The following is a 22,880-nucleotide window of genomic DNA, read 5'->3' as shown; positions in this document are numbered from 1 at the left end:
TAAACTGATTCTTTAAGGAACCACAGGGCAGTCTTCTCTGTGGCACCAATTACTCTTCTAATTGTGTGGACTTTTTCATCCGACTGTGACCTCTATGAATAGACATCATCTTTTTTTTTTTTTTTTTAATTTTTCTTTTTTTGAGGGAGATCAGCCCCGAGCTAACATCCACGCTGATGCTCCTCTTTTTGCTGAGGAAGACTGGCTCTGAGCTAACATCTATTGCCAATCCTCCTCCTTTTTTTTTTTCCCCAAAGCCCCAGTAGATAGCTGTATGTCATAGTTGCACATCCTGCTAGTTGCTGTATGTGGGACGCAGCCTCAGCATGGCCAGAGAAGTGGTGCGTCGGTGCGCGCCTGGGATCCGAACCCAGGCCACCAGTAGCGGAGCGTGCGCACTTAACCGCCAAGCCACAGGGCCGGTCCTAGACATCATCTTAATTCCAATTACGTGCAGAATCAGGCCTCTAGAATCTCTTAAACTCTAGACATTTTTAGTTTTAAAATTGGCAATATTAAATAACAACAGGCCATTAAACACACCACAGCCAAGGCACGTGACCACATCTACTGAAAATGTTCCTTCTTTTTCAATCTTGATTAATATAAATAAGCATATTTAGGGGGCCGGCCCAGTGGTGCAAGCGGTTAAGTGTGCGCGCTGGGATGCAGCGGCCCGGGGTTCACCAGTTCGGATCCCAGGTGCGCACCGACGCACCACTTGGCAAGCCATGCTGTGGCGGCATCCCATATAAAGTGGAGGAAGATGGGCACAGATGTTAGCCCAGGGCCAGTCTTCCTCAGCGGGAAAAAAAAAAAAAGCATATTTATTTAGCATGATTATTTCACTAAATGGATGGGCATTAGAGGGCATGTTAAGATCCTTTTCCATCAGAACGGTTAAACTGTAAAAAAGTTTAAAGGTGTTTTCTTACAGGAGTAAGAAGTCTCCAATTAATACTCTAATTGGAGAAACCAATAACTTCTGCCAGACTCTCACCAATTAACAGCCACCTCTAGTTCTGTACTTCCACCTAAGTTGGTGCACATGACATGTTCCATAAAGAGGCGATGAAAAAGTTATGCTGAGATTATATAAACGAATAATGAATAGCCTAGTGTTGGATAAATATAAAAAACATTTGTCCTGTGCCCCCTACAAATCCTCCATTGCGACACATGCCATGATCACACCCCCCTTCTCTTCAAGGGGCACAATAAAATGAAAGGACACTTTGGTAGATAAGTGTACAGAGATTGGATATTTTTATGGGGTTTTATAACTGTTAAAAGGTGATCTGACACAATTGTTAAGAAAGAATGAGATAAAATTCATTCTAATATACTCTCAGGAGTCCTTTATAGGAAAAGATTTCACTTTCATTGTTCAAAAAGAATTATCTTTGTAATGGAGCAAGTTTTCATAGCAGCAAAGAGATATTGTAAGCTCTCAGGGTATGATCTTACCCTTTTGGAAGTCAAGGTGATTTGCTATGAGAGCATGGTATCAAATGACCTACACAAGGAAGAACAGGAAGGGTAATTTGACAAAGCATCAAGAAATCCATACACAGATGTCTGTCCCCTCGGGAGCTGAGTCTACACTATGGATGCAGGAAGTCTGAAGCCAGATGAGGGGCAAAGAGAAGTTTCAAAATATGAGTCAAATAAATGTATCACTGTATATTAAAAAAAAAAACAGCAAGTGTAAAGATAGCTTAAAATGAAAAAAATATTTGCATCAGAGTCTGGGTCTCTTGGAAGTCAGAAGGAATTCTGAAGTTTTATATAAGGCAAGAGTAAGTAGAGTGATTTCATAAATGAGTCGAACTGCACTGGTTTGCTGAGATCAGATGATGCGACAGACGCATAGTATGGAGAGGAGGTAGAATTGGTTATGTCCCCACAAGTCACAACATTTCCCCCTATATTCTAATATCACACCGAATACTACAATACAGTATTGCAACTTAACTTAAATTCCAGGGGATAAATATAACTCAGGGGATAAATATTACTCAATGATGAGTAAAGATGAAACACGATAGCACGATTGTACCTAAAATTAGCTACTCAAATTTGGAAATAGAAGTCACCCTTCCATTCCTTCTCAGGTAATGTAAAATTATAAATACTTTGTCAAGATAGAAAGAAAAACAAAGGAAAATTGTGACAACCTCTCAAGATGTAAAATAGTCCTGTTGGAACTGTGTCCTGTTCAACAACTGTTTTTCGACAAGATGCCTTCTTTGACAGACATTGCGAGGGTTGCTACCTTGCCATACCTATTTTGGAGCACTGGTAATGAATTCCTACTGTTTGCTGGAGTAGTGATGATCATTATACATTCAGAGGAGAGGTATACTCTATATTTATAGGTGGCAGCAGGATGCCACAATGGTTTAACTGAGACACAGAAATGGAATTTTTCCTTTAGAACAAAAAAAAGGAGTGTAGCCTTGGTGCACATTTTCTAGTATCCTCTGTAATACGGTGGAACGTAAGTCAACGCAGAGGAAGAGGAGATGGGTCAGGTGAGCAGGGTTAAGAGTCTAGGCACATACCAATACGGCATTTGCCTCACAGTCTTGCTTCTCCAGTCTTGGGAGAGCTAGTTTAATGAGAACTGCAACGGGCCATGGAGCCAACTCTGAGCCCTGAACAAGGCCTGTAGATTCGAAAGAGTTTAAAATTTCACTCAAGGAATATGCTGTGGAGCCATAAGGTGCAGGCTGGGAAGATGTGCAGCTGACAACAACTTCAACATCCATGTCCCTCTGAACAGTCCGTGAACCAAATGTTGGCAATTGTCCTGCTCCTGGGAAGATCTTGTATGGTCACAACTCAGTGGGAGGCAGAGATTCACTGTGATTTCCTAGCTCCTCACAGGCAGAGCCACAGCTGGCAGCATTTGCAAAGCTGGGCATGACCAAGTCAAGTTCCCCAAAGGAAAGAAGACTCAAGATGTCAGCTTCAGAGAATACATATCAAGAAGAGGGAAGGGCAGGCAATGGAAGCTCCTAAAAACAGCTATGGGGGGTAGAAAGATGTTCAGTGAAATTTAAAAACCACTGATTCTATGCCTGGACTTTTGCATCAAAGTAATAGGTGTGAGTTTAATTATGATACATTGCCTCTCCTTTTATACCAGTACTTCTCCATTTTTCTTAACCCATTCACAATTGATGATTAATAATCTCATCCTCAAGCATCAGTATAACCCTTACTCCATCACCCAGGCTGAGAATCACCAACGAACATGAAATATGGGTCTCTCTAGCTCCATTATTAACACCAATATAATTTGTACTTTAAACATTTAAATCTTTATGTGCAGGCCACGCACTCTTCTTTTCACCTGGTTACCCGAAAGGCAAAAGTATGACAATCTATGGACAAGGTATTAGAGACACATTTGCCTTTGAAAAATATCATATTAACCTTTAAGAGAAACTTCCCAGAATAGAATTCCTTACATAGAAGTGAAATCATCTAAAGAGAAAAATTCATTCTACTTAAATCCAATTCCATGCTTCCAATGTGAAAGCCAGGAGCTGGGATAATTACACACCATTCCTATGGGAAAACCAGTGAGCTACACATAACCCTCATGCACTAATCTCCAAAGAGCCAAAACTCTCTGTAGTGTATCGCTGACAAGCTCACAAGTGACATCACTCAAGGTCTCTTCATTCAACTTGAAGAGTAAGCTGCTGCTAGAAAGGTTTCCCATCGTAACTGCCACACGATCGTGCAAGAATCTCCTCTAACACCAAGAGTAACTCTTTCTGCTTCCTACTCACTCCCTGGCTGAGTTCATTTCTCATCTCATTTGGCAGCAAAGCAGGAATCACATCTCTACTATGCATTATTTCTTTCTACAGCTCACAAAATGAAGGGAGGAGATGAGAAATGAGGTAGCTTCAGGTTCAAGAAAAAGCAAACATCTATTTTGAAGCATGAATTCTTGAGGCAATTTCATTTTCAATCCTGTAGCCTAAGTGATAGTCATGTGGAAACATCCACGTCCTTGATGGATTTACTGTTTTCCACTGCAGCCCGTAATTAAGGAGACTGGTTTTTGCTGGGATCACTGTGCCTTTATAAATAGAAGCAACCATATTCAAAAGTCACACTGAGATTTTTCAGAAGCTTTCCTTCCTATCTTCTAGAAAACAGAGGGCTGCAAAAACCACATTCTGGATATTCAAGCTCTAGATAACCTAGGATGATCAACCTTAGAACGTTCATCGGTAACTAACAACTTCCCAAAAGCAGAAACCAAAATCAACTTACCAAGTTACAGATCATACTCTGGTCTGTCTGCATCGTGAATAATGAAGTGTCCTGGGGCTGGAAATCGGGGAGAAAACAGAAGATTAAAACTTATTAGAGTTCCAGCTAATTTGCTAAAAAAGCAACAACAAAGATATCACCTAAATTAGTTCCCACCAATTGTGTCAATAAATACATTATAAAGTTTTAAAAGGTCTCCATTTATTTTAAAGCAGAAAAACAAAAAATGCAAAAGTAATTTTTGGGGCCGGCCCGGTGGCGCAAGCGGTTAAGTGCGCGCGCTCCGCTGCGGCGGCCCGGGGTTCGCTGGTTCGGATCCCGGGCGCGCACCGACGCACTGCTTGGTAAGCCATGCTGTGGCGGCGTCCCATATAAAGTGGAGGAAGATAGGCACAGATGTTAGCCCAGGGCCGTCTTCCTCAGCAAAAAAAGAGGAGGATTGGCGGATGTTAGCTCAGGGCTGATCTCCTCACAAAAAAAAAAAAAAAAAAAAAAAAAGTAATTTTTAACACAGTAGTTATTCTAAATATAAATCTGAGCTAGCAGAATACAATGATACAATGAGAGACACTAAATAACAGGCAGTGTCTTCAGGGACATCTTTGATCCACAGCTTCTCTTCTGGACATCTACACTGAATTAGAATTTAGCAGCTCTAAGCTACAAATTTAAACTTTTTAAATGTTGGAAAGTCAATCTTACTATATCACTTAAGTGTGATTTCTTTAAGTATGAGTCATAACTTAAAAATTTTATACAATACATTCATTGACCTAAAAATCAAGCTGGAGGAAACTGAAGGGAACAGTGGTCTCTAAGGGAATATTCATCTCTCATTACACTGGTAGACAGGCCTATACCCTCCATACAGGAAATCAGAAGAGTCTTTCCTAGAAAATCTGACCAGTTCAAAGAAAAAAGAAAAGCGCCTAAAAAATTTGACATCAGAGGCTCCCCAACAGAAAAGAGGAGCCAGTGGCTGTATGTTAAAGACGCTGGATTGAACACATGCAATTACCTCTATTACCTCCAGAATCCAAACTAAACAATAAGGAAACTTTTTAAAAGCATAAACCCATAAGGGTAAAAAGAACGAGAAGAAAGACAACAGCAAGAAAATTTTGAAATTGAAAAGCAGGCGAATGAACAGTAAGTAACTTGGTGGATCCAAAAAATCTGTACCCTAAGGTGATGTAAGAAATGCCAAGAAGCAACCCAAGTTACTATTCGGAACTCCCAACGGATCAAGAATTAGAAACATGGGGGCCACAGAAAATGATAGGAAGGAAGGTGGCGCTAAATGGAAGGAAGGGTGGTATTAAAGACAGGCAACTATTTGAAAGTCTATCAAAAAGTAATTAGACCTCCAGGTAACTCTCATCTATTGGAAAATCAAGCAATGTCCCTTCCCACCCCTGCACAAGACTTGAGATTGTTCCACAGAGGCTGAAACAGAGGGTCTTGGGACTGGGGCACAGACAGGCACATTAGGAAAGTAGCAGGGTTAAGTGAACATCTACATAATAAATATTGAGCACATGGGCCCCTGCCCCCTCCCCCCAACTTCTCCCCCATTCTCCTCCCATTACACGGGCAGCCAGGCTTGTGCTTCCCAGATAGCAGACCAGAAGAGTCTTCCGAGGGGAATTTGACCAGCTCAAGAAAAAAAACGCCTAAAGAATCTGACATCAGGGGCTCCTCAACAGGAAAGATGGGCCAGAAAATCCTACAACAATACTCATGGTCAGTGGGTACCTACCCATGCAAGTTTCAGTTCAGCTTTTTAGTGTCCCATTCTTAAATATGAGTAGAGAGCAAAGATCATCAGACATTTGAGAAGAGTCTCAAATATGAAAGTAAGAAAACAAATAGCGGGAAAAAAAAAGGCAAGTGGAAGAGAGAAAGACTTTGCAGTAGAAAAAAAAACCTTCAAAAATGATTACTATTATTAGTACTCTCAGAAATATAATGGAAGATGTTGTATTCATGACATAAGAAGAGGATGCTATTAAAATACAAATATTCAGTAAACAAGAAGAGCTCTTGGAAATTAAAAGAATTTAGAAGTGAAAAGTCTATCAGAAGAGTTGGAAAGCAGAGAAAGATGCCAGAGAAAAGGGAATAGGAGGGAAAAAATAATTAGAACACTAGCTCAGGAACATATGAAAGACAGAAATGTTACAGAGTCAGAGAACACAGGAAACAAAAGAGAGAAATCATCAGTAAAAAAAAAAAAAATTCCCCTAAAGCAAAAAACATACATTTTTAGATTAAAGTGTCTAGTACAATGTATGAAAATAGACTCAGACAACAGCACATCATTGTAAAATTTCAGCAACAGTAGGGTAAAAAGAAGATTCCACAAAATTCCAGAGATAAGAGGTTCAGATAGGTGTATAAGGGAGATTTAGGGGGTGAGAGAGGATTTCTTACAAAATATCAAGAATCAAAATGACAGTTTCTCAATGGCAACAGTAGGAGGTAGAATTAAGTGGAGCAATGGCTTCAAAATCCTAAGAGAAAATGATTTACAGCTTTTACTATAATATCCAAACTAACTGTCAATTATGTATAAGGGAATAAAAATATTTTCAGATGCAGAAGGTCACAAATACACACCTCTCCTGCACACTTTTCTCAGGAAGCTACTGGAAGATGTGCTCTACACAAATGAGAGATTAAACCACAAATGAGGAAGATCTGTGTCCAGAAAAGAGCGGATCGACAGAAGAGAGAGGTGAAGGCAACCCCCAGAACAGATGTAACGGGAGAGCCTGTGGTAATAGCCGTGCAGCAAGTCACAGCTACGGAGTCCCCAGTTCAGAATGGAGCAGTCCAGAAGGACAGAGAGGGAAGTTCTTCAAGAAGATGAAGCTGATTGATATTTAATATTGCCAACAAAATGAGAAGAGATTGATGTAACTACAGAGTATGGGGTTGAACTAGTGATAAATACCTAGAAAACTAAGCAAACCAACCAACAAGCAAACAAATAAGACCCTACAATTATTTCCTCAAAGGAAAACAAAAAGTTGGCATAAAAGGAAATGTAAACTTCATGACTTGAGCACTAACAGCATTTATGTCATCATAATAGGACCACAGATTGGCTGGATGGCTATGATGGAACTGTATCAGAGGGAGGGAAGGAAGCAGACGAGAAATGTGAACTGTGAGGGTAGGAGGCTGAAGTGCTTTAAGTCCTCACCGCCCAGGGAGATGAGTCAAGAGATAATGCTTCAGATATCAAGAAGCAGCTTTATAGGAAAGTCATACACACATAGGGAGGGGGTGAAGCTAGACAATCTGTTACAGGAGAGAAAGTGTTTACCTCTAAGAAACAGGAAATAGAGGGGGTGTATGATGGTCTGAAATTTTTAAGTAAAAAACTCTCATAAAATTTTGTTACTCTTTAAATTATGCGCATTTATAACTGATAAAAATACAAACGTAAAAGAATGAGAAATGAATAACAATTCTTATGACATGACCTTTACAAAGAGTTTTATGCAGATGGAAGAGATGCATTATCATCTCTGTGTTTGTATGTATCTGTATTGGGGCGCGGGTGTGTGAGTGGGTTTTATCTTTTTATAGGTAACATGGGGGAAAGTAATCAAACTTTTAAATAGAGAAATTCTAAATGTTAAATTTGAAATTGTTCATGTCTAATATTCTGAAACAAACCATTCATTACAGACAAGCCTCTGTTTGAAGCCTCCTTGAAGAGGTTCTCAGAACTTATTCCATGAGCTCAATAGCCACGTGGCCTGCCTTTTACATGAGTTACAACTGTTCATCTGTTGGGACATAAACAGTGAATGAGACAGTCCATCTTCTGGTCCTCTTTCACAGACCCCCAAGGAAAATACCGTCTTATGGGACAGAGCCACCATCTCGTTTCTGATCTCCCCGATGGCTCCTTTCTGGAGAACCACTGAAGAGGTAAGGTTCCGTATAGTACGGCTCCGAACGAATCGTTCGAAGGAGGCTCCTAAAAACCTCTTCTATTTTCTAAAGGCCCATCTCATTAGTTCAAAACAATCCTATCTCCTCTCTTCCAACAGCTGAATCTAGTGAACTTCTCATATTAGGACAACTTCTAACTTCCTTAGTAGAGGAATCAGCAAAATTCCATGGTATAGCTAATAATATTAACAGCCAATTATAATCATGGAGCACTTAGAACGTGCCAGGCTGCTGGCCTAAGTGCTCTGCATGCATATCTCATTTAATCTTCACAACAACCCTACAATCTTGATACTATTACTATTTCTGTTATTGAATTTGTAAACAGTGGGGTAAAGTTTTGTGCTGACACCCTTAATCATCATGCTATACCAGCGACACAGAGGGCTATATTTTAAAAATTTGCATCATTCTCAAAAAGTGGATTTTGCCAGCAAATCAATTTCTTACCTGGGTGAATCCATTAAATGAACCACCAGAAGCCTAAACAGAAACAGAAATCAGAGAATGTTATTTTTTCATTGTTTTTATAGGATCAGTAAATGTCCATTAGACAAGTTGGAAAGTAAAGACCACCAGAAATTTTAAAATAATACAGAAGGTTACTGTGCATGAAAGTGCTTAGGAAATGCAAAAGACCATACTATATTATTTTAAATAGGCTGACAAAAAAAAGATTAATTTTACAATTATTGCTGGTCTATTTTTACAATTATTTGGTTAGCACTGTCGCTCAGTGCTAACCAAAACCCACTTTCTCAATTATGAGAAGATGATTCTAGAGAAGAGCCATGAGGCATTATGTAGCTCTTTTTTCAGTCCATTGATAGAATCTAGAAGAAGTATTTCCAGTATTTCTCTAATGCATCATTTTGATGAATAGCTATTATGAGATTCTATAGTTTGAGTGGGCCTGGGTAGAAACACTTTATGTGTTCTTACTTTAGGAACAGTAAATTAGTTCTGCTCTACATATTTTTTACTGCTTGAACAGTGAAAATGAAAGCAGAAAGAATAAACACAATGAATGGGATGGTAAAATAGACTCTCATTAGTTCCAAACATAATCATTCTGGTTTTTGTGGGTTTTTTTGTCAACCTATTTGTGTTTGGTTTGCACAGATTTCAAGAGATACATGACAATCTGTCAAGGAGATGAGGTAGGCCTGAGAGAAGATAGTTAGGGATAACGAAGTAGGTGGGAAACATTAGGAAAAACAGAACCTACAGAAGTCTTGGGCTAGTCTATACTACATATTGGGGTAAGTACCTCTTCTTTATCAGCCTCTATTTCTTGGTACAACAATCCATATCTCTGGTTAGCAATTTCATCTTCAGATAAATCTGAGTTGTTGATGTCATTGTCTTGGGGACTAGCAGAACTCTCGGTGCTAGCATTCTGGGAGGTTCCCAGAACCAACAGTCTAGCTCTCTCTTGGCTTTGTTCCCAGCAGCTAGCAATGGCTTGTTCCCCACCTACATCTGCTTGTAAGTCCACCTCCAGCCCCTTCTTGCTCTCAATTATACCTAAATGTTCCCAGCAATTTTCTAAGGCTCCCATATCTCTGATAGGCCAGTGGTTAATAGAATCAAGCCAGTTGGCAAATCCACTTGCTCGGCCATCTGGTACACCAGAGAACTCCAATATATCCATATTATTCACTGATGAATCCAAGCTTGGCTGCCAGATTTGACCTGGATCTGTTCCCCAAGACTCTGTCTTTGCAATTGTTGGCAAGTTAACGGTACGACTACAGTTTCCAGTCACTGTACTTTCAGATTCCTCTATTAATGAATCTTCTACCTTACACAAACACCAATCTCTTCTGTTTGCGTTAGTTCCCAGAGAATTATAATTAAGATCTGCCCTAGACTGGGCTGCCACTTCATGTTTTATGGATAAAACAACAGCATGATTTTCACCCCTGTCACCTCCAGGATCGTGTAACACAGGCTCACACTGAATCTCTTCAGCATCTACACTGCCCTGTTCTGAGCGATATAGTACATCATGGTTAGGAGGGTCTATTAAATTTTTCTTTATGTCTTTTATAGCTAAATCCCATCCCTCAGGGCTGACATCTTCAATATTAGATACAGAGTCAGTCTGGAGAGGCAGATTCAAAATACCTGTGTGATTGGCAGTTTTAGCCCCAGAGCCCTCTATAATTTCACAATTATTTATCACTACTTGAATCCCCTCATCTAGCCCTTGGTCTCCGTCACTAAATTCATCTGCTATATATACTCCTTCCATGTCTTTTTCTAATATGTCAGTTTTCTCAAAATACTTTTCATTGGTCTTTACACTTTCCATAAACCTAGCTCTTAGATCTTTACTAGTTTCCTCTTCACTGATTTCTAAGATCTCCCGGTCTTGCTTTCCTACTATCTTAAGAAGATCTACTACCCTGTTTCCTATACTTTCACAAGCCTCTTCAAATTTGTCTGTTCCTTCTACTGCCTTGATATCAATAGCTCCAGTGTCTACCTTTTCACATGTCTCCACACCTGCCCACATAGAATCTTCTGCCTTCTGTTTCTCTTCTTCATCCAACTTTTTAATATCTTCTTGACTTTCCTTGACTGGGCCACCAGTTTCCATGGCTGGCATCTCTGAGTCAGGCAAGTCATACAGCTGCTCCATCTCCATAGAAGCAGCAATGGCAAATTCAGCCTCAGACACGGGCTTTGGGGACAACTTTTCATTTCCACATGGAAGCGCTGGCCCCAGGACACGCTCACCCTGTTCAGTGCGCCAGTCAGCAGAAGGAAGCGTTCCGGTGAATAATCCCATGCCTTGCTCTGCTTCAGAGAGACATGCAGAGTCTTCCTGAGACCCACCTTGTGTAATTTCCTGGCTGACATTGTCTGTACTAGCATCAGGGCCCCACATAAATGCACCTAGATCAATTTGAGATCTTTGAATTTCTTCAGTCAACCCACTGTCTGGAGTTTCCTCCATGATCAGGTTACACAGGGAAAGACTTTTTGAAGAGTCAGTCTTTAGAGTATGCAGAAGAGCAAAGGGAAAAAAGAAACATAAGATGAAACAGATCATGGTAAGATTTGATGAGAAACACAAAGCTCTTCAGTAGGGTAGCACCAGTTAAACAAAACTACAGAGTAATTAAATTAAATGGCTTAAGGTTAAATTTGTGGCAGCAATGCCATGAGAAAAAAAGCTCATTTTAGATAATATATCATGTATATAATGCATATTAATACAAAAAAATCCAGAATCTTCTGGATATTTACCTACCGGCTGTACCAAATCAGTGCTCGTCTGTATGAGTAAAAACAAATAAATAATAAATAATGATAAAAATCATAAGGCAAGAGAAGAAAATCTGCTAGCACCTTAAAATCCCATACTGTCCAGAGTCAACATTCTGCTAAAGGCTGTGGCTTTACTGGTTTGAGATTAAATATTACAACTTGCTTTGTGATAGGAATGAGTTTTGTTCCAATGTTGTTTAAGACTACAGAACTGAAACATGAAGAAAGCCTCTGTCATTTTCTAGTATCAACAAGGATGTTTTATGGCTATTTCATGACTTCTGCTTTAGCAGACCCTGAAAAGCAAAGTTTCAAGTAAATAAACAAGCCTGAGAACTCCAAAATAAGATCAAGCACTGGCAGCCATAAAATTACACAGTGTCATATGCTCTGACACAAGATCAGAATAAAATCTTCCCCAAACATATCCTGCAATTGGTTCTGTCTTTGAGGTGGTGTTTGGATGAACGATGATCTGATACCAACCACTCTGACTGCCTGGAGGATTCTCCTCGTATTTCCCTCCACCCTGAATCTAGAAGCCTTGTCTGCACGCAAAGAAACGACACTGGGGAGCCGAGAGGATCAACTAATGTGAGCAATTATGTACAAGGAGCTACTGTTTTGCAATGTTGTCACTGTTACCATTCCTCACAGGTTTGTCCTTTGAAATAGTCGAGGCTCCTTCTAGATGATACCTTCACCCTCATCATACCCTTCCCAGCTAGGGAAGGAAAAAAGCGGTATAGCTCCAACTGAAGATGTGAAATACTGGAATAACAAAAAATTAGCATTGTCCTCTTAATCTCCAAGAAAATTATCACAAAGTTGAGGCTAGAATTTAAATGTCCTGAATGCCAATCCATGCATCCCTTTTTGTGAATATACAAGTAAAACCAGCTGACTATAAAAAATGTTTTCAATCAACATTTCTTAGCTCTTCTCGAGAGCATTCCATGATGCTCCAAGGATCCTAAGTAATGCAGTATAAACCTGCTCCCATGACAGGGAAGGGGACAGTCATCTTCTGTTTTAAGGGAAGAAAGTAGCAATGTCCCCTCAGAAGACCAGGCTCATGAATAGCTAGAGCTACCAAACTTTCCTGTTGCTGTCTCACTGGAAAAGAAGAAAACGTGAAACTCAAGTTGAGTTCTTAAGACCAGGTGACCAGGGCTTTTCTAAGACAGAGCAGGCAAAGGCCCTACCCCAAGGGATATAAGGTTCTATATGGGTGTGGCCCATCTCCTAATTTCACAGCACAGATGCTGCCACCACAATGCTCTGTTTGTGTCTCTTTCCCAACTCTAAATTCTGGAAGTACTCATCTTTGCACATCAGACTAGCTGAACAGTTAGTAATACCTACCTTTTATTGATACATACCAGACACTGGGCTAAATACTCTACAAATAATATCATTTAATCCTCACACAAACCTCTGAGGTTGGTGTCATTACCCTTATTTTACAGATGAGAAAAACTGAGGCATAGAGAGTTTTAGAAATTGCTCAAAGTCACAAGATTATAAGAAATAGAGTTGGACTCAAATCCAGGGCTGTCTGGCTCTAAAGCCCAAATTCTTATTGACTAAGCTTCATTGAATATGATAATGAAAAAATGGTTCCCTGTGCAGAGTAGCCCATCCCTTACATTTTCTCATCCATACTTGTCTTATATTCTATTTAGAAGCAATAACAAATGTACATGTCCTTCACTACAACCTCTCCTCTAGCTACTAATAATCACAGGAAGAAGCATAAGGGGGAATAACACCAAATTCTTGCCCATCCAGGAGTCTAGCACACTGACACCCTTTTCCTTACCATTGTTTCCAGTTGCTAGTAATTCTTGGAACTCTCGGGTAGCTAAAAATTGTTCTAGGGGACTGCATATTAAAAAGTCATGGGTCTTCTTTCCATCACAGATGAAATAAAACATAACAAGGTTTCCAAATTTCTAGGATCCAGATATATACAGAGTTCTTAGTACTCTTACCGTCCATAGGTCCCAAGGCAACGTCTGAAAGCAGAGACAAACAAAAATACAGTTAGTATACAAATCCCAAGGATGTAAAAAATGCTGAGGTGATAAAAGTTCTTGAAATAAAATCACAAACATTTTTAAAACATTTAGTGCAGCACTATTCAATAGAACTTTCTTTGGTGATGAAAATGTTCCACATCTGTGCTGTCCAATATGGTAGCCAATAACCACATGTAGCTATCGAAATGTGCTAGTGTAACAGAACCAAATTTTTACTTTTACATAATTTTATTTAATTTAAATTTAAATGGCCACATGTGGCTAGAGGTTACTATATTGGATACCACAGGTCTAGTCCATCTGCCTTTCTCTGTAAGAGCAGAAAATTATATCCGAAACACGATGAATGGGTTTACTTTAATACAAACACACAACTAAAATGAAGTAAACCAAGATGTCTAGATATTAGAGTTTATCACATCTTTGAAGAAACGTGGATCCTAATCATTGCTAATGCTATTTCCTCCCCTCCACCCACCAAATTCAAGAGAATACATTATGACCATTTGATGGTAAATGAATCTCAGTAAACTAGTTCTTCAATACACTGAATTAGATGATAACACACAGCCCAATCAATTGGAAATCATGCAAATTAGCAGGGTTTCCCCTAAGACATACGGATGAAATACACTTACTACTGGCATTTTAATTATAAAGCTTATTGATCCTAAGGAATGATCCAGATGGTTCAAATGACTTCCACTGTGTGAGAAAGTAGAGGAGATCTCTCTTTCTTACTTTCTTTGTGATTGAGAACTACTGCTAAAGCCACATCCTTTTCTGCCCATGTCTTTGTGACTAGAATGGATCCATGTTTATGCACTTGTTTTGAATCACTAAATGTAAACACCAAATTAGAGAGCCTGGCACTCCTATCTTAAGAATACGACAGTTTCCAGATGGGATTACAGATGTCTTATTTGGATTCTGTACTACAGAACATAGGCTCTGTGGTTCTGACTGAACCCACCCATTTGTCTGGGCCGACTCTAACTGCACTGTCCCGCCCACCCTGCATCTCTGTGCAACCTGATTGGTCTCCGGGCTCACACCTATTTGTAGAATGACTAAGAAAGGAGAGTAGAGCAGCTCCATTGAAAGCCACCGATTTTTGTACAAAGACTCCTTCTGCATCTGAAATGCATTTTCTGAGTATCCAGATGGTTTATGTTTCCTAGCTTCATAGCCCCTGAAGAATCACAGCTCCGAAAAAGCTACTACACATCCTTGCATAATGCAGACAGCACAAGCATTTTCTCTGAAGGAAAGCAGCAATATGAAACATCATGTTTATCAATCCTGAGGATCATGAAAGGATGTGTAAGCTCATGTAGACACTGCAGAGGTCACAAGGTGAGGTGTTCTGTTAGCAGCAAGAACATCAATTTAAAACATGGGGTCAGGTGATGGGTAGGGGAGATTATTTTGAATGAAGGGGATGAAGCAGAATCTAACCACTCTATGCTTTTTGTTATCTCAGCCTAAGACAACTTCTTAGCAAAAGAGGAGAGATGTGATTAGAGCTGGATCACAAGACGACTCTGCAGTGAGGTGACTCAATTAACGGCCACTGGGCAGCCAGAGCAGTTTATTACCTGACCCGAGGGAAGAACACAAGGGCACACACAGCTTTCCCTAACTGCAGTAATGCATTTTCTTCAGAACTAAGACTTCTGAAGGTTTAACCAAGGTCATGTTTTTTTTTTAATTCTGAAAGAATCTCTTAGTCCTAAATCCATATAAAGTTTCAAGATTTATGGATTAATTTAATTATGAATTGATATAAAAGAGTTTTCTGTCTTGATTCAAACTTGTAGACAGAAATGCTGCAGAATCTCACCCACTGATCATCACAGGATCCACTGCGGAAACTTTCCCTCTGACCCTAAAGTAATGAGTGTTGGAGAGTCAGGCAGAGGCCGTGAACTCTGCTGGCTGTCCGCACGAGAAAGCTCTGAGAGGGAAGTATTCTGAATGATAGGCACGTTCATTGTCTACTTTTCTTGGCCAGCAAGGCAGAACCCTCACACTTACTGACAATTACTAGGTTAGCATTTCCCAAACTGTGTTTTAGAGAACATTCTCATGAATGTTAAGAAAATTTCATTAAACCAGATTTCTGTGGTCAAACAAATTTGGGGAACTCTAAGTTAAACAAATCAAACAATTTTTTCTTTTAATTGCAGAACTTCTTGGTGCCTTTAACACTCTAATGCACATCACGAATCTCCTAAAAAGGAGTTAATAGAACTTTCTAAAACATTCATCTAAGAGATCCTTTTTTGTGTGTGTGAGGAAGACTAGCCCTGAGCTAACATCTGTTGCCAATCCTCCTCTTTTTTGCTGAGGAAGATTGGCCCTGGGCTAACATCCATGCCTGCCTTCCTCTATTTTATATGGGATGCTGCCACAGCATGGCTTGATGAGCAGCGCACAGGTCTGCACCCAGGATCTGAACCTGTGAACCCTGGGCTGCCGAAGCAGAAGGCACGAACTTAACTACTATGCTACCGGGCCAGCCCCTAAGAGATCCACTTTTTGCAAAGTACCTTTAAGGCTAGTGTCTGATCTACTTAATTTCCTGCTTTATTGACATCTCAGATTTTTATTGTTCCTATGTTACAACAGGGAGGCCTTTAGAAACCCAATCACATTCTGGAAGAAAGCATGGATTAAAGAGAAGCTTTATTTATTGAGGTTCAAAATGAGCTGTCTGTTCCCCTTTACTGTAAGATATCAAGAAGGCTTCAAGACCAGAAGACTGAGCTGCGTCTCAATTCTTAACCTGAGTTTTATAATACACCTGCTTTAATTAATTTGAATATATTCTAGCATCTTTGGATTTGCCTAAATTCAAATGTGAGGCCTCAACCACATCCAAAATATTGATATAAACAATTTCTATTTAGCCAAGCTTTTGAGTTAACTTCCTTCCATGAGCGTAGATAATTGTAAACTAACTATATTCCAAGAAGCACTCACAACTCATTACAGCACCCACCACCAGTATCCTTCTGACAGCAAATGCTATCACAATAACTACCAAAATCGGAAAATTGTTGAGAGTAAGGAAGTGATGAGCAAGGATAGGCTTTCATATGCAAGGCCAACTCTGCATCAAGCCATAATCAAGATCACGTAAGGGAAGCTTCTGCAATGCAAGGGTGAGGACAACATCACCAAATTCAGAACTATCAAGACTGAAAACATTTCTGTGGGGCATAATCTCATGATTATTTCAAATATGCCTTAATTTGCAAAGTATGAGAAAGGAAAGTGGAGAAAACAGTAAGAAGATCAAACCCAAAGTCAAAAGAAAGAGCTTTACTTGGGGAAGCCATAAAATGTGTCATCCAGGGGCCAGCCCCGTGGCTCAGCAGTTAAGTACGCGGACTCCGCTACCGGCGGCCTGGGTTCGGATCCCGGGCGCGCACCAACACCTCGCTTCTCCGGCCATGCTGAGGCCGCGTCCCACATACAGCAACTAGAAGGATGTGCAACTATGACATACAACTGTCTACTGGGGCTTTGGGGAAAAAAAAAACGAGGAGGATTGACAATAGATGTTAGCTCAGAGCCGGTCTTCCTCAGCAAAAAGAGGAGGATTAGCACAGATGTTAGCTCAGGGCTGATCTTCCTCACAAAAAAATTAAAAAAAAAAAACAAACTGTTAAATGTATCATCCAAACCTGGACAGTTTTGAGTGCAAAAGGGGGCACTATTAATAATTACTCTGAGAAAGACAATTCCTGAGCAAAGTAGAATGTATGGTTACCCCAGCTCCACGGAGAGAGAAGGCTAATGGTACAAGGAGGTTTAGAATAATCGATACTGGTAAGGTCCTCTTTCTACCCTTCCTTCCCAATAGGAAATATTTGTCAACCAAAAAGAAAAAAAAGTAAATGGTCATTTGAAAGGGAGCGGGAATGCATCTGTTACCTTACTGAGCTTATTAAAGTTTATGAAATATCATCTTCGAACATCAAAAAAAACCACTTGATACCTGAGACATGGGTGAGTGGGTCACTCCAGCAGAACCTGCAGGTGCTACTTCAGGCTTGAAAGGGTCAAAGTCCAGATCCAACAAAGTCTCCTCTTTCTTCGCCTCAGGAACGTCATTCTGTCAAAATAAAACAAAACAAAACATGCATTAGCTTGACTCGGATAACATTTCATGATATAACCCATGTACAATCCTCCAATGTCATTTGATATCCTTGAAGCATGCTTTGATAGTTTACCATATAGGTGGCCCATCCTGCTCCCAGAGTCACTAGCTAAATGTGTTGAGAGGGGAAACAACCAGCTCTGGACAAGTATAACCTAAGACGCTTGGGAACATGGCCCAGGCTCCAATTCCTGTCCTTTGTCCAGCTCCAAGTCCAGCCAACAAAGAGAATGTCTGAGAGATGTGTCCTAATGCCACCAAGAGCCAAGGTATCTCCTTCTCTGCTAGTTCAGAAATCTCAGATCAAGAATACAGATGACCAGGTAGATAAAATGGGCCAAGGCTTGGATCCATTACAGTAACCCATTGCTGTGATGTTTCTCCGCAAAGCTAAAATTTAAAAACGAAGGGATCATTGTGTACTGTTGACCACATCCCACCTGCCTCATCCTTTCAAAGATACCCTATCCCTTGATTTAGTTATTGTGTAATATATTCTTCATCCACAATATTGTTTGCCTCGACTATATGTATGAGGGAAGGAGGGTTGAGACACAGAGAGAGAGAGAGAGAGAATCATGTCCTCCAATCTTTGCCGCAAGATGAGCTCCTACCCCAATAACATTCTTGGATTAGAAAGAAGGTAAGCCAAATAAGACAGAGAATGCAAGTCTTGCTCTGACAATTGCAAAAGATTTATAATACTAAACATTAACATTTGTTCATCTATTGTGTTATCATGATATATAGGAAAACAGCATGGGCTTGAAGTTGGCCTAACCCAAGCTCAAGTTACACAGTAAGAGGCAGAGTTGAAACAAAGTCCCCATAAACTACACCATAGTGAAGAGACTTGGGATCAGTTTTCACACAGTTCGAGTTACATGTGTTTGGTATTTGATATAAGCTTCAATTTTGACCACCTGTTGGCTAAAAATTGAAAGGTCACAACAAAGGATAAAGTGTTACATAAGAACACAGATGTTCAGAGAAAGATTTTAAACAATAGCCATTATTTTAATTAATATTGTCATAGACATAAAAATTTAAAAACTTCAAAATGTATGAAAAGCTTGGGAGCATAAGAGATAACACTTATTTTTAGTATAGCCACACTCACTGTAGAAGGAAATGCTTTTATATCATATATCATATATCATGCTGTTGGTCTTGAGTTATCTATTTTGCAGCATGATACTCATGTGTCCTTTTTAAATTTCAGAAGGCTAAGGCTCTTCTGAGACTCCTCTTTCTTTAAAAATTATAATCACAAAACTGTCAACTGATTCCCTTGGCCCCTATTCAAAATATGTATGAGTTTTGTTTTTCACAAACTTTTATATTGGTGCAAATTATATTTTTAAAATTCTGCGAACACTTATATTACACTTAGAATGTGCTAGGCACTGTTCTAAGAACTTTATATATATGAACATTAACTCATGCTAATGCACTTTGCTGCAGTCTAATGATGACAACACTATTGTTGCCTTTCAAGAATTACTTTACTGGACTCCACAAATTGTATTTTATCTGCATTGTCTCATCCCTAAAAAAACAAATCAAGGGGCAGATGGCATCATTTCCCCATTTGAGGATGAGGAGAATGGGCTGAATGAGGTTATACTGCCCTGGGTCCCTCAGCTGCAATGCCGCTGAGGCAGGACTGCACAGTCAGATATCTGTGACTCCAGTGCTACTCCAGGCTGCTGCTGAGACCTGGTCCCACATTTCCCAAACAGGGGCCCTGAGGACCTGCAGAGGAATTCTTGACATTATGCAAGTTCTCCATAAAAATTTAGCCACACAAATATGTCCATTAGTCCCTTATGAGCGTAACGGATCCCCTTAAGGAAGCTTGAATGGGAATTTAGAGATCAAGGATGAAAAAAGGCATTAGACTGTAATGAGCTATGCTGAGACTTTGATATAAATCTGGGTTTGCATCCCAATGTTGCCACTTGCTAGCTGTCTCTCTCTGGACAACTAATTTAGCTTCTTTGGGTCTCCATTTCTTCATGCATAAAATGAGAGTAATAATACCTGGTAAGATTACCATGAGTAATAAAGACCATAAAATGCACTGTACATAATATATAGGAGATGCTCAAAATGGAAATGGAAGCTATGTTGTTATTAATTACTATTAGTAATGATGAATATCTGTGTAAAATTATTGTCATCAAATATCCATAATACCAGTTGGGCTGACTTCAAAATGTGTAGCTGGCTTCTTGAGGCTCAATTTCTATTTGGTTTTGCTCCATTAATCTTGAGAGTTATCCCTCAAGACACTTATATCAAAGAGTAATTTGATAGAGCTACAAAAAGAGCAAAAAGAGGTTGCCTGTTTATGTAGTATTCCTTTATAAAACGGCAGAGGAAGTACTCACAACTCTGTCATTACATGTTGAAACATAGTGACACGTAATTTCCCTTAACATAACAAAACAAAACTAATCTTTTCTCATTCCTTATACCTGCATCACCATTAGAGTAGATCTGATGTGGTACCAACATGCTTGATCTAAGCACAGTTTCACCATCAAAAGTCTGGAAGAGGTGACCTAGAATGTGCTTCTTAGAAAAGAGACTAGATGTGGAAACCACACTGGGGGAAAATATCTAATGGGAAAAATTGCCAATTATAGTAATCTATATTTCATGAAGCGTCTTCTGCTAGGGACATCTAAGTTTACAACTAAGGTATTGGATTTCTTCCAGTAGAGGTGTACAATTTAAGCATAATCTTCATGCCTCGCCTTGCCATGGCCTCATGATAGATAGAGTTTACTTCTTTATCCCTTGACTTGAGGATGACCAAGTATCATGCTTTGGCCAATAGATGTTAGTGAACACAAGTAAGCAAAGATTTGAAAGGTGCTTGTATGGTTGACTTGTTTTTTCTGTATTCCTGCCATTCACCATGAAAAGTACAAGCTCTGGGTAGACACTGGCGAAGGAGGATGGGAGACACATGGAGCATACCTGGACCCAACGTAACTAAATTTCTAAAAACCAGTGTAAAAGAGAAATTCTTAAAAGTGGCCAGATAAAAAAGAGACGTCACTTACAGAGGACTAGCATAAGAATAATAGCAGATTTAGCATCAGAAATAATGCAAGCAAAAAGATGGAGTAATATCATTGAAGTACTGAGAGAAAGAAACTGTTGACTTAGAATTCTATGCCCCTTGAAAATATTTTTAAAAAACAAAAATAAAACGAAGATTTTTTCAGACATGCAAAAGCAGAAAGAATTTGTTACCATCAGATCTGCACTAAAACTAATGTGAAATGACATTTTTTCAGGCAGAAGAAATGATACCAGATGGAAATATGGATCTACACAAGGGAACAAACAGCACCAGAAAGGGTAAACATAGGTAAGTAAGTGATTGCTTAGACAAAAACAGTAACAAAGTAATGTCAAGTTGTTTCATATTAAAAAGTGAAATCCATGACAAAAATAGCACAAAAACCAGAAAGGAAGAAATGTAAGTACACGATTGCGAGGTTCCTATACTCTACCTGAAATGATATGCTACCATTTGAAGGTAGACTGTGATAAGTTAAAATGTATATTTTAATCCCTAAAGCAACCACTAAAATAACAAAACAAGAAGTTATAACTAACAAACAAAAGAAATAAAACAGAATAATAAAAATGATCAATTAGTCCAAAAGAAGGCATAAAAAGGGGTAAAAGGGTTAAAACAGATGGAACAATAAAAAACCAACATCAAGGTGCTAGATTTAAACTTCACCATATGAATAATCACCTTGAACGAAAATGGTCTAAACAATATAATGAAAGGCAGAGATTGCCAAATTGGATAAAAACAGTAAGGCTCAACCAGATACTGCCTGCAAGAAACTAACTTCAAATACAGAGACACAAATAGGTTAAAAGTAAAAGGATAGAAAAGCATACTATTGCAATCTAACCAGAAGAAAGCTGGAACAGTTATATTAATGTCAAACAAAGTAGATTTCAAATCAAAGAATATTATCAGGCATAAAGTAGGTCATTTCCTGATATAAAAATGAGCCAATTCCTAAATGTTTATGCATTCAATTTTAGAGCTTCAAAATACATGTCGCAAGAAGAAATAGAAAAATACACAATTTTGTAGGGCAGATTTCAAGTCCTCTTTCAATAATTGAAAGAACAAGTAGAGAGAAAATCAGCAAGGTTACAGAAGATATAGACAACACTATGACCCAATTTGACCTAATTTACACTTAAATAACACTCCACACAATAGCAGAATACACATTCTTTTCAAGTACACATGGAACATGGAACATGATAGACAATATTCTGGAACATTAAAAAGGTCTCAATAAATTTACAAACATTCAAATCATACAAAGTATGTTCTATGACTACACTGGAATTAAATTAGAAATAGTAACAGAATTATCTCTGGAAAATCCACAAATATTTGGACAAGAGTAATACTTTATAAATAACCTGATGAGTCAAAGAAGAAATTGAAGTGAAAATTAGACAATATTTTGAGTTGAATGAAAATAAAAACAACATGCCAAAATTTGTGAGATGCTGCTAAAGCAGTACTTGGGGCAAATTTATAGCACTAAACTCTATATAAAAAAAGAAGAAAGGTCTCCAATCAGTAACCTCTGCTCCTACCTTGCAAAGTAGGAGAAAAAAACACAGAGCAAATAAAACCCTAAATAGAAATAGAGAAAATTATACAGATCAGAGGGGAAATTAATGAAATAGAAAATGAGAGAGAGAGAGAAAATGAATATCAATAAAACCAAAAAGTAGTACTTTGAGAGGATTAATAAAATTGATAAACCTCTAGCCAGACTGATCTGGGGGGAAAAAAAACAGAGGGCACAAATTACCAATATCAGGAATGAGAGAGGGGCATCACCACAGATACTAAAAAGAATAATAAAGAAATATTATGAACCACTTTATTCCAATACATTTGACAATTTAGGTGAAACATAAAAGTTTCTTGAGAAATACAAACTGCCAAAACTCACTCAAGAAGAAATAGATAACCAAATTGCTCTATATCTATCAAAGGAATTAATCTATTGTTTAATCTATAGATTAAAACATTTGTCCACAAAAAAAAAAAAAAA

General features: G+C 38.9%; 1 protein-coding gene across 3 annotated transcripts in view; it reads right to left on the bottom strand.

The window, feature by feature from the left end:
* AMPH (amphiphysin) overlaps positions 1 to 22,880 on the bottom strand; it is a 243,767-nt gene that overhangs the window by 29,361 nt on the left and 191,526 nt on the right. For all 3 annotated transcript variants that reach the window (XM_058570689.1, XM_058570705.1, XM_058570697.1), the window contains exons 12-16: positions 17,593 to 17,709; positions 13,539 to 13,562; positions 11,528 to 11,551; positions 8,716 to 8,748; positions 4,297 to 4,353 (exon numbers count right to left, since the gene is read on the bottom strand). In XM_058570689.1, the coding sequence (XP_058426672.1) occupies positions 4,297 to 4,353; positions 8,716 to 8,748; positions 11,528 to 11,551; positions 13,539 to 13,562; positions 17,593 to 17,709 (255 nt within the window). The remainder of the gene's footprint in view (positions 1 to 4,296; positions 4,354 to 8,715; positions 8,749 to 11,527; positions 11,552 to 13,538; positions 13,563 to 17,592; positions 17,710 to 22,880) is intronic.

This window comes from Diceros bicornis, chromosome 3 (assembly GCF_020826845.1).
Source record: "Diceros bicornis minor isolate mBicDic1 chromosome 3, mDicBic1.mat.cur, whole genome shotgun sequence".
In the NCBI taxonomy this organism is placed as follows: Eukaryota; Metazoa; Chordata; class Mammalia; order Perissodactyla; family Rhinocerotidae; genus Diceros; species Diceros bicornis.
Note: the sequence above shows the minus strand (reverse complement) of the source record. Positions and strands in the feature narration are given on the sequence as shown.